Here is a 17,837-nt window from a genome sequence, read left to right as displayed (position 1 = left end):
GAGACCCGTGGGAAAAAAGAAAGAACAGAGTAACCAACTCTGGCTTTCTACACTTAGGCCAGCAATATGTTAGGAAGTTGTAAGGTGGTGCTTACTTTGTTTCCTAACTGCTTAAAAGCCACCACTACTCTGCAGCAGAGATTGACATGGACTACAGCTATACCCAAAGCCTTGCTTGCAGGTTAAACTATCCCCATAAAGGATTTAATTTCTTCAGACGCCAAACTTCACCTCCTCCATTGATAGAGGCAAAGAGAATGAATGGGGATTATGGGAAGGGGACTGATATTTAACAGCTTTGCTGTGGTGCTCTTTGCTGCCTCCTGTTGGACAGGAGAGATATTCCCACTAGTAATTGATGACGTTGTGGACCATATCTTAGGAAAGAAAGTCTCTTATTTAATTTATGAGATGGTGTAAGCATGAGATGGAGTAATTTTATTGTTGTTTAAATTTTGTTTCTTTAGTGGTGACGAGTAATATTTACATACATTTGAAACCTGGAAGTTCTTTAACATTTGGACTATTTGGTTTGAGACTACAACTTGATATAAAGAAGCTTGCAAACTTTGGTAAATAATTTATCTACTCTTACAATATATTCAAACATGCTTTACATAAAGCCTGCTAACATGTTTCAGCACAGAATGCTACAATTTTGAAGAGCTATATCGCTCTTTAATTGAGATGCACATTTTTAGATCACTTCTGGCTGCTTTCTTCCAATGCTGGTAAACACAAAATTGTTCATATTTAACAGCAACCTTAGACAGAATATAATTATACCAGTCCTGTACCTTGTTAAATCAATTTTATTTACATTTTCTGTTAAATAATAATAAAAAAAAACAAAGTATCTGACAATAGAAAAATCTGTTTAGATCTGTCATGAAACCCTTAATGCAGTAAGGTGAATGGATATAAATATTAAAGTGACAGCAACAACAAGACATCAGTACAAAAGTTGTGAATATAACCCCTTGGGGGTGGTAGCTAAAAGGTTCTTCAAATCCATACTCCTCAAAACAGTCCTCTTCATGTGACCTTCAAATCTCTGCTAGCATTCCTGACCATTCGCTATCCAGACATTATGTTAAAAATCTGAAATTTTTATTGCAGCAACGGAGATTTAGGGACAAAACAAATTAAGTCCTCAATAACAGTCCATGGCGAATAAGGGTAGTTTATATTGATACTTACCTGAACTAATCTTAATTATGAACATCTCTATAACAGAAGACAAAGATCAGCCAACTTTTACGGCAGGGTTACGGACACAAAAAAAAGGGATTTTTTTTTTATGTTGCTTCTCACTTTCTCCCAACACCAAGAGAGATAAAAAGTAATATATTTGCTTGCAAACTTGCTGGCTTCTACTTAGCCCATGACACATTTTAGTGCCTCCACTATGACTGATAGAGATAGGCAGAAGTCAAAAGAATTATGGAGTACAATGTAATGGGAGTTTAAAGAATTAAAAAACAAAAACTAAATGTCTTCCATAAACTTACTCTAGGTTTCATATATACTATATATTGTGCTGCAGTCTGTGTAATCTACATATAACCCCAAATCTGAGAAGCCTTTCATACCAGTCCTTGCATTCGCCAGCAAAAAAAAGGAACTTTATGAAATTTACACAAGAGATGAGCTTCATGTACACAACATAAAAAGGACATACAAACATGGTCTGTGGGATCCCATACTATAAAGTGTAATGTATGGGAACAGAAGTTCAAGAGTCACAGAATTAGTTAAGAGATTTACAATATGCTTCTCTCAAAGTCTCTGGTGCAGTGGCCACACCGTACAATTAAGGCCCCCCATCTAGGAAATTTCACAGGTATTTCGGTGAGACAGGAGCGACTGGCATGACACGAAACAGGAGGATGAGGAATGGCACCATTTGGTATCCTGGAGTTGTATCCAGAATGGATTTGAAGAACGGTAGGCCTGTGTTACCTAAAATGAGAGTGAGTTTGCAGATGAGATGCATGTGCCAAAATAGAATCAATACAATTACACTAATAAATATGAAGGATGCATATTCTTTCACACACACAAATGATGGGAAAAAAAGACAATACCTTCTCTCCAAGTTTCTAAAATTACTTTTAAATGTAGGTATCTAGTCTATTTGTGACTATACTCCCATGCAAACACCAATAAATTCAGACTTGTAAGCAATTAATGTCACAGAACAGATTATGTAGAAAGCACAGTAACACTTACATTGTTTGAGAGTTGAAAAGATGTGAAAACTGGAAGCACTGTGTGGAGATAGATTGTGTTGCAAGATTGAGAGCTGGGTTGAGAGCTGTAGAAGACAAACAAACATTAAAATATACTGCAGGGATTCACGAAATGCAAAAAAGGACATTGTATAGTATAATTTTACAACCTCCCATACCTGACAGTGTAGGGTTAAGAGCAGTCAGAGGAATTGCTCCATTTAGCTGCAGAGCAGCAAGGGGCATCTGCAGACCAGTTCCTAATACAAAAAGGTAAGGCAAAATCACTTTATATGAAGAGAGTGAAAGGAAGAAGAAAAAACAAACATAGGAAGAACAGATGTTAAACATACAGATAAGTAACATTTTGCCTGGTGAAACTAAAACTACTGATTATATATATATATATATATATATATATATATATATATATATATATATATATATATATATATATATATATATATATATATATATACACACATACACACACACATATATACATACATATTTATATATATTTATTATAAAAAGGGAGAACAAATAAATACACACAAAGCACTCACCTTCTACAAGTTTTGCCATGAGCTGCAAACGCCCAGTAGCTCCCAGGTCCACACCACTTTTTTCCAGCTCTTCACTATCTAGAATGGAAACATCATAGCCCCCATCTGCTCTGTCAGTTACATGACCAACCTTCATAGGCCTTCCTGCTAACTCAAAACCATTAAGCTGCTCAAGTGCACGACGAGCACATTCTGCATCTGAAAACTAAACAGGAAAAAAGATGTATTACATACACAATTAAAAAGCTAAACATCCACAAATTCCTTGCTCTCAAACTTACTGTTATGAAGCCAAATCCCTTGGACCTTCCTGTATCTGGCTCTTTCAGAAGTTGAATATTCTCAATCTGCAAGGGTAAAAAAATAAATATAAAATCTGCAGTTGATAGCCGAGAAGCAATTTGCAATAAAGGCAGTTCTGCTTTGTCAAATGAGTCTATTCATTAAAGGGACATTAAACACTTTGAGATGGTAATATAAAATGATAAATTGTATATAATAAAACAACTCTGCAATATACTTTCATTATTTATTTTGTCCTCTTTGTCTGTAATTCCATTCTGAAATTGTGAGCTTTTCAGTTCCTGTTAGAAATGGAAGTGCAGAACACTGTTAAATCCAGCACAACCATTGGCTGCACACTCTAATGACCTATTTATAACTGACCCTAATTGGCCACAGCAGAGAAGGTAACAAGTTACAACATGGCAGCTCCCAGTATTTTATAGACACTAAAACTTTACACTAATTATGTCCCTTTTTGAACAACTAATGAAACTTTAAAAAATACATCTACATGTTAGTCATGGACTAATCTTTTCTTTGAATGCATCATTCTATCTAGCATGTATTTAGTGTTTAATGTCCCTTTAAGGTTTTTGTTTTCACGGATTGCCCTAAAGCAAAAGGATCCCTGCTTACTAATCACAACCCTTTCCATATGAATGTGAATTGTGGTTCAGATGTATCAGGAACAAGAAGTGTTGTGTGCATTTATTTGCATGCTCGACAGACTGATGTGTATTATAAGAGGTTATAAAATCACCTTTCCAAATGGCTCAAAAATGCCTCTAAGCATGTCTTCAGTGATATTAAAGTGTAGGGAGCCCACATACAGACGCATTGGCCCGGAATTTCCTTTCTGCAGATTATTAGCCATTGCTGCCAGACGATTCTTCTCTGCCTGCAACAAAATCAAATTAAAATAAGAATTAAATTGAGGTGCCTGTATACACTTTGGATAATATGGTTAGAAAATGTTACTGAACCCTCAAATTATGCAGCAGTGTTTAAATCACACTATCCAATGAATGAGTAACCTACTAATGCTCCAACTCAAACCTCAGAGCAGGGCTCAACATATATGTTGAAAATCTCTCTATGACAACCATTGGAATGCATTTTTTTCTTTTATTATCCCCCCACCCCTAGATGACCATTTTTCTATCAAAGGACGCTGAACGTTCTGCAGGAAACTTTAATGTGATGTTGAGAAAGAGAAGGTTACTACCAGAAATGTCACATTAAAGTTGCCAGCAGTGCAGACTGCAGAGTCCTTTTGATATCTATCTATCTATATCACATATACATACATCAGATTATAAAAATAAATACATATATTTTACAAACACAAACTCATTAAAAAACAAACTAACACTGCAAGACACAGAAAGGATCCAGCTTTAACATGCAAAATTTGAGGTGGGGCAGGTACAGAAGAAATGAGTATACCTGTGAGGCTTGTACTATGATTGGAACTCCCAGCAGCCTCTGTCCAGTCAGACCAATGGCCAGTGGTACAGACTGAATGTCAACAAATTCCACGTATGCAATGCCCTTGGATCGGCGAGAGTTTCTGTCAGAAATGATCCTAACATCTCGCACCTAAGAATAGTAAACAAGAAAAAGAAAATGTATGCATACCTGATAAATTTCCTTCTTGGCAGTGAGAGTCCACAAGAACATTCATAACCTATAGGAAATACTATTTCCGGTGCTTACTGGCTTCCACTGAATCCAGCAGTTTGCAGAGAACACTTGTCTTCAGTGTAGTTATGTAAGCAGTTGATTAGGAACAAAAAACAGAAAAACTAAAATGATGCTTACCTGATAAATTTATTTCTCTTGTGGTGTATCCAGTCCACGGATTCATCCATTACTTGTGGGATATTCTCCTTCCCAACAGGAAGCTGCAAGAGGACACCCACAGCAGAGCTGTCTATATAGCTCCTCCCCTAACTGCAACTCCCAGTCATTCGACCAAAGACAAGCAAGAGAAAGGAGAAACTATAGGGTGCAGTGGTGACTGTAGTTTAAAAATAAAAAACACCTGCCTTAAAATGACAGGGCGGGCCGTGGACTGGATACACCACAAGAGAAATAAATTTATCAGGTAAGCATAAATTTTGTTTTCTCTTGTAAGGTGTATCCAGTCCACGGATTCATCCATTACTTGTGGGATACCAATACCAAAGCTATAGGACACGGATGAAGGGAGGGACAAGGCAGGCGCTTAAATGGAAGGCACCACTGCCTGTAAGACCTTTCTCCCAAAAATAGCCTCCGAAGAAGCAAAAAGTATCAAATTTGTAGAATTTAGAAAAAGTATGAAGCGAAGACCAAGTCGCCGCCTTACAAATTCAACAGAAGCCTCATTCTTAAAAGCCCATGTGGAAGCTACCGCTCTAGTGGAATGAGCTGTAATTCTTTCAGGAGGCTGCTGGCCAGCAGTCTCATAAGCTAAGCGGATTATACTTCTTAGCCAAAAAGAAAGAGAAGTTGCCGAAGCCTTTTGGCATCTCCTCTGTCCAGAGTAGACCACAAACAAAGCAGATGTTTGACGAAAATCCTTCGTAGCTTGTAAATAAAATTTTAAAGCACGAACCACATCAAGATTGTGTAATAGACGTTCCTTCTTTGAAGAAGGATTAGGACATAGTGAAGGAACAACAATCTCCCGATTGATATTTTTATTAGATACCACCTTAGGAAGAAAAACAGAATTTATGTTTACCTGATAAATTACTTTCTCCAACGGTGTGTCCGGTCCACGGCGTCATCCTTACTTGTTGGATATTCTCTTCCCCAACAGGAAATGGCAAAGAGCCCAGCAAAGCTGGTCACATGATCCCTCCTAGGCTCCGCCTACCCCAGTCATTCGACCGACGTTAAGGAGGAATATTTGCATAGGAGAAACCATATGATACCGTGGTGACTGTAGTTAAAGAAAATAAATGATCAGACCTGATTAAAAAACCAGGGCGGGCCGTGGACCGGACACACCGTTGGAGAAAGTAATTTATCAGGTAAACATAAATTCTGTTTTCTCCAACATAGGTGTGTCCGGTCCACGGCGTCATCCTTACTTGTGGGAACCAATACCAAAGCTTTAGGACACGGATGATGGGAGGGAGCAAATCAGGTCACCTAGATGGAAGGCACCACGGCTTGCAAAACCTTTCTCCCAAAAATAGCCTCAGAAGAAGCAAAAGTATCAAACTTGTAAAATTTGGTAAAAGTGTGCAGTGAAGACCAAGTCGCTGCCCTACATATCTGATCGACAGAAGCCTCGTTCTTGAAGGCCCATGTGGAAGCCACAGCCCTAGTGGAATGAGCTGTGATTCTTTCGGGAGGCTGCCGTCCGGCAGTCTCGTAAGCCAATCTGATGATGCTTTTAATCCAAAAAGAGAGAGAGGTAGAAGTTGCTTTTTGACCTCTCCTTTTACCGGAATAAACAACAAACAAGGAAGATGTTTGTCTAAAATCCTTTGTAGCATCTAAATAGAATTTTAGAGCGCGAACAACATCCAAATTGTGCAACAAACGTTCCTTCTTCGAAACTGGTTTCGGACACAGAGAAGGTACGATAATCTCCTGGTTAATGTTTTGGTTAGAAACAACTTTTGGAAGAAAACCAGGTTTAGTACGTAAAACCACCTTATCTGCATGGAACACCAGATAAGGAGGAGAACACTGCAGAGCAGATAATTCTGAAACTCTTCTAGCAGAAGAAATTGCAACCAAAAACAAAACTTTCCAAGATAATAACTTAATATCAACGGAATGTAAGGGTTCAAACGGAACCCCCTGAAGAACTGAAAGAACTAAGTTGAGACTCCAAGGAGGAGTCAAAGGTTTGTAAACAGGCTTGATTCTAACCAGAGCCTGAACAAAGGCTTGAACATCTGGCACAGCTGCCAGCTTTTTGTGAAGTAACACAGACAAGGCAGAAATCTGTCCCTTCAGGGAACTTGCAGATAATCCTTTTTCCAATCCTTCTTGAAGGAAGGATAGAATCTTAGGAATCTTAACCTTGTCCCAAGGGAATCCTTTAGATTCACACCAACAGATATATTTTTTCCAAATTTTGTGGTAAATCTTTCTAGTTACAGGCTTTCTGGCCTGAACAAGAGTATCGATAACAGAATCTGAGAACCCTCGCTTCGATAAGATCAAGCGTTCAATCTCCAAGCAGTCAGCTGGAGTGAGACCAGATTCGGATGTTCGAACGGACCTTGAACAAGAAGGTCTCGTCTCAAAGGTAGCTTCCATGGTGGAGCCGATGACATATTCACCAGATCTGCATACCAAGTCCTGCGTGGCCACGCAGGAGCTATCAAGATCACCGACGCCCTTTCCTGATTGATCCTGGCTACCAGCCTGGGGATGAGAGGAAACGGCGGGAATACATAAGCTAGTTTGAAGGTCCAAGGTGCTACTAGTGCATCTACTAGAGTCGCCTTGGGATCCCTGGATCTGGACCCGTAGCAAGGAACTTTGAAGTTCTGACGAGAGGCCATCAGATCCATGTCTGGAATGCCCCACAGTTGAGTGACTTGGGCAAAGATTTCCGGATGGAGTTCCCACTCCCCCGGATGCAATGTCTGACGACTCAGAAAATCCGCTTCCCAATTTTCCACTCCTGGGATGTGGATAGCAGACAGGTGGCAGGAGTGAGACTCCGCCCATAGAATGATTTTGGTCACTTCTTCCATCGCCAGGGAACTCCTTGTTCCCCCCTGATGGTTGATGTACGCAACAGTTGTCATGTTGTCTGATTGAAACCGTATGAACTTGGCCCTCGCTAGCTGAGGCCAAGCCTTGAGAGCATTGAATATCGCTCTCAGTTCCAGAATATTTATCGGTAGAAGAGATTCTTCCCGAGACCAAAGACCCTGAGCTTTCAGGGATCCCCAGACCGCGCCCCAGCCCATCAGACTGGCGTCGGTCGTGACAATGACCCACTCTGGTCTGCGGAAGGTCATCCCTTGTGACAGGTTGTCCAGGGACAGCCACCAACGGAGTGAGTCTCTGGTCCTCTGATTTACTTGTATCCTCGGAGACAAGTTTGTATAGTCCCCATTCCACTGACTGAGCATGCACAGTTGTAATGGTCTTAGATGAATGCGCGCAAAAGGAACTATGTCCATTGCCGCTACCATCAAACCTATCACTTCCATGCACTGCGCTATGGAAGGAAGAGGAACGGAATGAAGTATCCGACAAGAGTCTAGAAGTTTTGTTTTTCTGGCCTCTGTCAGAAAAATCCTCATTTCTAAGGAGTCTATTATAGTCCCCAAGAAGGGAACCCTTGTTGACGGAGATAGAGAACTCTTTTCCACGTTCACTTTCCATCCGTGAGATCTGAGAAAGGCCAGGACAATGTCCGTGTGAGCCTTTGCTTGAGGAAGGGACGACGCTTGAATCAGAATGTCGTCCAAGTAAGGTACTACAGCAATGCCCCTTGGTCTTAGCACAGCTAGAAGGGACCCTAGTACCTTTGTGAAAATCCTTGGAGCAGTGGCTAATCCGAAAGGAAGCGCCACGAACTGGTAATGCTTGTCCAGGAATGCGAACCTTAGGAACCGATGATGTTCCTTGTGGATAGGAATATGTAGATACGCATCCTTTAAATCCACCGTGGTCATGAATTGACCTTCCTGGATGGAAGGAAGAATTGTTCGAATGGTTTCCATTTTGAACGATGGAACCTTGAGAAACTTGTTTAAGATCTTGAGATCTAAGATTGGTCTGAACGTTCCCTCTTTTTTGGGAACTATGAACAGATTGGAGTAGAACCCCATCCCTTGTTCTCCTAATGGAACAGGATGAATCACTCCCATTTTTAACAGGTCTTCTACACAACGTAAGAATGCCTGTCTTTTTATGTGGTCTGAAGACAACTGAGACCTGTGGAACCTCCCCCTTGGGGGAAGCCCCCTGAATTCCAGAAGATAACCTTGGGAGACTATTTCTAGCGCCCAAGGATCCAGAACATCTCTTGCCCAAGCCCGAGCGAAGAGAGAGAGTCTGCCCCCCACCAGATCCGGTCCCGGATCGGGGGCCAACATTTCATGCTGTCTTGGTAGCAGTGGCAGGTTTCTTGGCCTGCTTTCCCTTGTTCCAGCCTTGCATTGGTCTCCAAGCTGGCTTGGCTTGAGAAGTATTACCCTCTTGCTTAGAGGACGTAGCACTTTGGGCTGGTCCGTTTCTACGAAAGGGACGAAAATTAGGTTTATTTTTGGCCTTGAAAGGCCGATCCTGAGGAAGGGCATGGCCCTTACCCCCAGTGATATCAGAGATAATCTCTTTCAAGTCAGGGCCAAACAGCGTTTTCCCCTTGAAAGGAATGTTAAGTAGCTTGTTCTTGGAAGACGCATCAGCTGACCAAGATTTCAACCAAAGCGCTCTGCGCGCCACAATAGCAAACCCAGAATTCTTAGCCGCTAACCTAGCCAATTGCAAAGTGGCGTCTAGGGTGAAAGAATTAGCCAATTTGAGAGCATTGATTCTGTCCATAATCTCCTCATAAGGAGGAGAATCACTATCGACCGCCTTTACCAGCTCATCGAACCAGAAACACGCGGCTGTAGCGACAGGGACAATGCATGAAATTGGTTGTAGAAGGTAACCCTGCTGAACAAACATCTTTTTAAGTAAACCTTCTAATTTTTTATCCATAGGATCTTTGAAAGCACAACTATCTTCTATGGGTATAGTGGTGCGTTTGTTTAAAGTGGAAACCGCTCCCTCGACCTTGGGGACTGTCTGCCATAAGTCCTTTCTGGGGTCGACCATAGGAAACAATTTTTTAAATATGGGGGGAGGGACGAAAGGAATACCGGGCCTTTCCCATTCTTTATTCACAATGTCCGCCACCCGCTTGGGTATAGGAAAAGCTTCTGGGAGCCCCGGGACCTCTAGGAACTTGTCCATTTTACATAGTTTCTCTGGGATGACCAACTTGTCACAATCATCCAGAGTGGATAATACCTCCTTAAGCAGAATGCGGAGATGTTCCAACTTAAATTTAAACGTAATCACATCAGGTTCAGCTTGTTGAGAAATGTTCCCTGAATCAGTAATTTCTCCCTCAGACAAAAACTCCCTGGCCCCATCAGACTGGTTTAGGGGCCCTTCAGAACCATTATTATCAGCGTCGTCATGCTCTTCAGTATCTAAAACAGAGCAGTCGCGCTTACGCTGATAAGTGTGCATTTTGGCTAAAATGTTTTTGACAGAATTATCCATTACAGCCGTTAATTGTTGCATAGTAAGGAGTATTGGCGCGCTAGATGTACTAGGGGCCTCCTGAGTGGGCAAGACTCGTGTAGACGAAGGAGGGAATGATGCAGTACCATGCTTACTCCCCTCACTTGAGGAATCATCTTGGGCATCATTGTCATTGTCACATAAATCACATTTATTTAAATGAGAAGGAACTCTGGCTTCCCCACATTCAGAACACAGTCTATCTGGTAGTTCAGACATGTTAAACAGGCATAAACTTGATAACAAAGTACAAAAAAAACGTTTTAAAATAAAACCGTTACTGTCACTTTAAATTTTAAACTGAACACACTTTATTACTGCAATTGCGAAAAAATATGAAGGAATTGTTCAAAATTCACCAAAATTTCACCACAGTGTCTTAAAACCTTAAAAGTATTGCACACCAAATTTGGAAGCTTTAACCCTTAAAATAACGGAACCGGAGCCGTTTTTAACTTTAACCCCTTTACAGTCCCTGGTGTCTGCTTTGCTGAGACCCAACCAAGCCCAAAGGGGAATACGATACCAAATGACGCCTTCAGAAAGTCTTTTCTATGTATCAGAGCTCCTCACACATGCGACTGCATGTCATGCCTCTCAAAAACAAGTGCGCAACACCGGCGCGAAAATGAGGCTCTGCCTATGATTTGGGAAAGCCCCTAAAGAGAAAGGTGTCTAAAAAAGTGCCTGCCGATATAATCTTATCAAAATACCCAGATTAAATGATTCCTCAAGGCTAAATATGTGTTAATAATGAATCGATTTAGCCCAGAAAAAGTCTACAGTCTTAATAAGCCCTTGTGAAGCCCTTATTTACAACTTAATAAACATGGCTTACCGGATCCCATAGGGAAAATGACAGCTTCCAGCATTACATCGTCTTGTTAGAATGTGTCATACCTCAAGCAGCAAGAGACTGCTCACTGTTCCCCCAACTGAAGTTAATTCCTCTCAACAGTCCTGTGTGGAACAGCCATGGATTTTAGTAACGGTTGCTAAAATCATTTTCCTCATACAAACAGAAATCTTCATCTCTTTTCTGTTTCTGAGTAAATAGTACATACCAGCACTATTTTAAAATAACAAACTCTTGATTGAATAATAAAAACTACAGTTAAACACTAAAAAACTCTAAGCCATCTCCGTGGAGATGTTGCCTGTACAACGGCAAAGAGAATGACTGGGGTAGGCGGAGCCTAGGAGGGATCATGTGACCAGCTTTGCTGGGCTCTTTGCCATTTCCTGTTGGGGAAGAGAATATCCCACAAGTAAGGATGACGCCGTGGACCGGACACACCTATGTTGGAGAAACCAGGTTTTGGTACATAACCTTATCTGCATGGAAAATTAGATAAGGGGAATCACATTGTAAAGCAGATAACTCTGAAACTCTTCGAGCCGAGGAGATAGCTACTAAAAACAGAACTTTCCAAGATAAAGGTTTAATATCTATGGAATGCAAAGGTTCAAACGGAACCCCTTGCAGAACCTTAAGAACTAAATTTAAACTCCATGGCGGAGCAACAGGTTTAAACACAGGCTTGATTCTAACTAAAGCCTGACAAAATGCCTGAACATCTGGAGTATCAGCCAGACGCTTGTGCAAAAGAATAGACAGAGCAGAAATCTGTCCCTTTAAGGAACTAGCTGACAATCCCTTCTCCAATCCTTCTTGGAGAAAAGATAATATCCTAGGAATCCTGACCTTACTCCATGAGTAACCTTTGGATTCACACCAATGAAGATATCTACACCATATCTTATGATAGATTTTCCTGGTGACCGGCTTTCGAGCCTGAATTAAGGTATCAATGACCGACTCAGAGAAACCACGCTTTGATAAAATCAAGCGTTCAATCTCCAAGCAGTCAGACGCAGAGAAATTAGATTTGGATGGTTGAAAGGACCCTGAAGTAGAAGGTCCTGCCTCAACGGCAGAGTCCATGGTGGAAGGGATGAGATGTCCACCAGATCTGCATACCAAGTCCTGCGTGGCCACGCAGGTGCTATCAAAATCACTGAAGCTCTCTCCTGCTTGATCTTGGCAATCAGACGAGGGAGCAGAGGAAACGGTGGAAACACATAAGCCAGGTTGAAGGACCAAGGCGCTGCTAGAGCATCTATCAGCGCTGCCTTGGCATCCCTGGACCTGGATCCGTAACAAGGAAGCTTGGCGTTATGACGAGACGCCATGAGATCCAGTTCTGGTTTGCCCTAAAGTTGAATCAACTGTGCAAATACCTCCGGATGGAGTTCCCACTCCCCCGGATAAAAAGTCTGCCGACTTAGAAAATCCGCCTCCCAGTTCTCTACTCCTGGGATATGGATAGCTGATAGATGGCAAGAGTGAACCTCTGCCCATAGAATTATTTTTGAAACCTCCAACATTGCTAGGGAACTCCTTGTTCCCCCTTGATGGTTGATGTAGGCTACAGTCGTGATATTGTCCGACTGAAATCTGATGAACCTGACCGCAGCAAGCTGAGGCCAAGCCTGAAGAGCATTGAATATCGCTCTTAGTTCCAGAATGTTTATCGGAAGGAGGGCCTCCTCCTGAGTCCACGAACCCTGAGCCTTCAGGGAGTTCCAGACTGCACCCCAGCCCAGAAGGCTGGCATCTGTCATTACTATTGTCCAATCTGGCCTGCGGAAGGTCATACCCTTGGACAGATGGACCCGAGATAGCCACCAGAGAAGAGAATCCCTGGTCTCTTGATCCAGATTTAGTAGAGGGGACAAATCTGTGTAATCCCCATTCCACTGACTGAGCATGCAAAGTTGCAGCGGTCTGAGATGTAGGCGGGCAAACGGCCACTGAAGGGCGGAAAGTAGAATAAAGAACACGGCAGGAATTTAGAAGTTTTGACAACCTGGCCTCTGTCAGGTAAATCTTCATTTCTACAGAATCTATCAGAGTTCCTAGGAAGGAAACTCTTGTGAGAGGGGATAGAGAACTCTTTTCTTCGTTTACCTTCCACCCATGAGACCCCAGGAATGCCAGAACAATGTCCGTATGGGACCTGGCGATTTGAAAATTTGACGCCTGTATCAGAATGTCGTCTAGGTAAGGGGCTACTGCTATACCCCGCGGCCTTAGGACCGCTAGGAGTGACCCTAGAACCTTCGTAAAGATTCTTGGTGCCGTGGCTAACCCAAAGGGAAGAGCCACAAACTGGTAATGCCCGTCTAGGAAGGCAAACCTGAGAAACCGATGACGATCTCTGTGTATTGGAATGTGAAGATAAGCATCATTCAAGTCCACGGTAGTCATATATTGACCCTCCTGGATCATAGGTAGGATGGTTCGAATAGTCTCCATCTTGAAGGATGGGACCCTGAGAAATTTGTTTAAGATCTTGAGATCTAAGATTGGTCTGAAGGTTCCCTCTTTCTTGGGAACTACAAACAGATTTGAATAGAAGCCTTGCCCCTGTTCCTCCTTTGGAACAGGGTGGATCACTCCCATAACTAGGAGGTCTTGAACACAATGTAAGAATGCCTCTCTCTTTATCTGGTTTGCAGATAATTGTGAGAGATGAAATCTCCCTTTTGGTGAAGAAGCTTTGAAATCAAGAAGATATCCCTGGGACACAATTTCCAACGCCCAGGGATCCTGGACATCTCTTGCCCAAGCCTGGGCGAAGAGAGAAAGTCTGCCCCCTACTAGATCCGTTTCCGGGGCTGATCCTTCATGCTGTCTTAGAGGCAGCAGCAGGTTTTTTGGCCTGCTTTCCCTTGTTCCAAGCCTGGTTAGGTCTCCAGACCGGCTTAGACTGGGCAAAATTTCCCTCTTTTTTTGTATTAGAGGAAGTTGAAGCTGCGCTACTCTTGAAGTTTCGAAAGGAACGAAAATTAGTCTGTTTGGTCCTTAATTTGTTGGACCTATCCTGAGGAAGGGCATGACCTTTTCCTCCAGTAATATCAGAAATGATCTCCTTCAGTCCAGGCCTGAATAGGGTCTGCCCCTTGAAGGGAATGTTGAGAAGCTTAGACTTTGAAGTAACGTCAGCTGACCAGGATTTAAGCCATAGCGCCTGAATAGCAAAACCTGAATTTTTAGACGTTAGCTTGGTTAAATGAACAACGGCGTCAGAAACAAATGAAATGGCTAGCTTAAGAGCTTTAAGCTTGTCAAGGATATCATCCAAAGGGGTTTCTACCTGTAAAGCCTCTTCTAGAGACTCAAACCAGAAGGCCGCAGCAGCAGTGACTGGGGCAATGCATGCAAGAGGCTGGAGAATAAAACCTTGTTGAATAAAAATTTTCTTAAGGTAACCCTCTAATTTTTTGTCCATTGGATCTAGAAAAGCACAACTGTCCTCGACAGGGATAGTTGTACGCTTCGCTAGGGTAGAGACTGCTCCCTCCACCTTAGGGACCGTCTGCCACAAGTCCCGTGTAGCGGCATCTATAGGAAACATCTTTTTAAAAACAGGAGGGGGAGAGAACGGTACACCTGGTCTATCCCATTCCTTAGTAATAATTTCTGAAAACCTCTTAGGGATTGGAAAAACATCAGTGTAAACAGGCACTGCATAGTATTTATCCAACTTACACAATTTCTCTGGGACTACAATGGCGTCACAGTCATCCAGAGTTGCTAAAACCTCCCTGAGCAACACGCGGAGGTGTTCAAGCTTAAATTTAAATGTAGACATATCAGAATCAGGTTGAAGTGTCTTCCCTGAATCACCCACAGATAGAAGCTCTCCTGCTTCGGCTTCTGCACATTGTGAGGGTATATTAGACAGCTACTAAAGCGTCAGAGAGCTCTGTATTTGTTCTAGCCCCAGAGCTGTCTCGCTTTCCTTGTAACCCTGGCAGTTTGGACAATACCTCTGTAAGGGTATGATTCATAACTGCCGCCATGTCTTGTAAGGTATACGCAATGGGCGCGCTAGATGTACTTGGCGTCCCTTGAGCAGGAGTTATAGGTTCTGACACGTGGGGAGAGTTAGTCGGCATAACTTCCCCCTTGTCAATGTCCTCTGGTGATAAATCTTTTAAAGCCAGAATATGGTCTTTATAATTTATAGTAAGATCAGTGCATTTGGTACACATTCTAAGAGGGGGTTCCACAATGGCTTCTAAACATAATGAACAAGGAGTTTCCTCTATGTCAGACATGTTTAACAGACTAGTAATGAGACCAGCAAGCTTGGAAAACACTTTAATTAATGTGAAAAAGCAGAATATAAAAAAACGGTACTGTGCCTTTAAGGGAAAAAAAAAACAACAATCACATAAACTGCAAAACAGTGAAAAAAAGCAGTAAACTCTACGAAATTTTTACAGTGTGTATAATAGACTAAAATAGCATTGCACCCACTTGCAAATGGATGATTAACCCCTCAGGCTCAAAAACGGATCAGAAAAACGATAAAACCGTTATAAACAGTCACAAGCAAACTGCCACAGCTCTACTGTGGCTCCTACCTGCCCTTAAAACGACTTTTGTAGGAACAAAAACCCTTTACAGAGGTCCTATATGTCAGGGGATTCCTTCAGGGAAGCTGGATGTCTCAGACTGCAAAAACTACTGCGCAATTATAGCGCGAAAATAGGCCCCTCCCACCATGCACTCAAAGTAAAAGGGCCATAAATAACTACTCCTAGGAGAAATCTAAACAGCCATGTGGAAAACTAGGCCCCCAATAAAGATTTATCACCTTCTGTAAAAAACGTTTTTTATATATCATGCAAACGTTTTACATACTAAGTAATAAGAGCAATTAACATGAATATTACCCTTTACTGCAAGCATGATCCCAGTCATTTGTTAAATCACTGTAATCAGGCTTACCTTAAATATATCAGGCACTGTCAGCATTTTATAGACTTTATCTCTCTAGAAAAAAATATACTGAACATACCTCAGAGCAGGTAATTCTGCAGGCCATTCCCCCAGCTGAAGTTTTCCCATACTCGTCAGTTATGTGTGAGAACAGCAGTGGACCTTGGTTACAAACCACTAAGATCATCAAAAACCTCAGGCAGAACTCTTCTAATTTCTGCCTGAGGCAAAAACAGTACAACGCCGGTACCATTTAAAAATAACAAACTTTTGATTGAAGATAAACTACACTAAATCACCACATATCTCTTGATACTTCCTTTCTTGTCGAGAGCTGCAAGAGAATGACTGGGAGTGGCAGTTAGGGGAGGAGCTATATAGACAGCTCTGCTGTGGGTGTCCTCTTGCAGCTTCCTGTTGGGAAGGAGAATATCCCACAAGTAATGGATGAATCCGTGGACTGGATACACCTTACAAGAGAAATGTAGTATTGTTATTACAATGAAAACTTATTTTCTCCTTGGGTACCTTGTCTAGATTATTAGAATAATTTGTGGGTCACACCTAGGAGCAGTGCTTAAGCATAAGTAACAACTGATACTAGAAAAACATAAGTCACAGACTTGTGAGTTATGTCAAAAAGGTATGCTTCTATGCACTGAATATGTGTAAACGTTTGGATTTCTTAAATAACTCAGTTATAAAATGTAACTTTTAGTAATATATATTAAAAGGACAGCATTTATAGATGCAAATTCTTGCTGACCTCACATTAAAAACACATCTCCTTTGGATTGATGTACATTGTTTTCTGTATAATTCGTTGGATTAAACAATAAGATCTATAAGAAGATAGATATAACACAATTTATGCTTACCTGATAAATTTATTTCTCTTGTGGTGTATCCAGTCCACGGATCATCCATTACATGTGGGATATTCTCATTCCCAACAGGAAGTTGCAAGAGGACACCCACAGCAGAGCTGTAATATAGCTCCTCCCCTAACTGTCATAGCCAGTCATTCGACCGAAAACAAGCCGAGAAAGGAGGAACCATAGGGTGCAGTGGTTACTGTAGCTTAAATTTAAAAATTACCTGCCTTAAAATGACAGGGCGGGCCGTGGACTGGATACACCACAAGAGAAATAAATTTATCAGGTAAGCATAAATTGTGTTTTCTCTTGTAAGGTGTATCCAGTCCACGGATCATCCATTACTTGTGGGATACCAATACCAAAGCTAAAGTACACGGATGAAGGGAGTGACAAGGCAGGAACCACTGCCCGTAAAACCTCTCTCCCAAATATAGCCTCCGAAGAAGCAAAAGTATCAAATTTGTAAAATTTTGAAAAAATATGAAGCGAAGACCAAATCTGATCAAAAGAAGCCTCATTTTTAAAGGCCCAAGTGGAAGCCACAGCTCTAGTGGAATGAGCTGTAATCCTTTCAGGAGGTTGCTGTCCAGCAGTCTCATAGGCTAAGCGGATTAAGCTTCTTAGTCAAAAAGAAAAAGAGGTTGCCGAAGCCTTTTGACCTCTCCTCTGTCCAGAGTAGATAACAAACAAAGCAGATGTTTGACGAAAATCTTTAGTAGCTTGTAAGTAAAACTTTAAAGCACGGACCACGTCCAAATTGTGTAACACAAGGATGGAACAACAATCTCTTGATTGATATTCTTGTTAGATACCACCT

The 17,837-nt window shown here is 41.7% G+C and overlaps 1 protein-coding gene across 2 annotated transcripts in view; it reads right to left on the bottom strand.

The window, feature by feature from the left end:
- Positions 1-794: 794 nt before the first annotated feature.
- Positions 795-17,837, bottom strand: part of RBM23 (RNA binding motif protein 23) — a 93,200-nt gene continuing 76,157 nt past the window's right edge. The window contains exons 8-14 of one of the 2 annotated variants that reach the window (XM_053702306.1): positions 4,529-4,681; positions 3,843-3,980; positions 3,079-3,144; positions 2,798-3,002; positions 2,411-2,491; positions 2,233-2,317; positions 795-1,962 (exon numbers count right to left, since the gene is read on the bottom strand). In XM_053702306.1, coding sequence (XP_053558281.1) covers positions 1,959-1,962; positions 2,233-2,317; positions 2,411-2,491; positions 2,798-3,002; positions 3,079-3,144; positions 3,843-3,980; positions 4,529-4,681 — 732 coding nt within the window. In that variant the 3' untranslated portion in view covers positions 795-1,958. Of the gene's footprint in view, positions 1,963-2,228; positions 2,318-2,410; positions 2,492-2,797; positions 3,003-3,078; positions 3,145-3,842; positions 3,981-4,528; positions 4,682-17,837 lie in introns of those variants that run through there. The other variant, XM_053702307.1, reaches the window with a different exon arrangement.

Source organism: Bombina bombina, chromosome 2, assembly GCF_027579735.1.
Source record: "Bombina bombina isolate aBomBom1 chromosome 2, aBomBom1.pri, whole genome shotgun sequence".
NCBI classification, from domain to species: Eukaryota; Metazoa; Chordata; class Amphibia; order Anura; family Bombinatoridae; genus Bombina; species Bombina bombina.
This window is presented reverse-complemented; position numbering and strand designations above follow the sequence as displayed.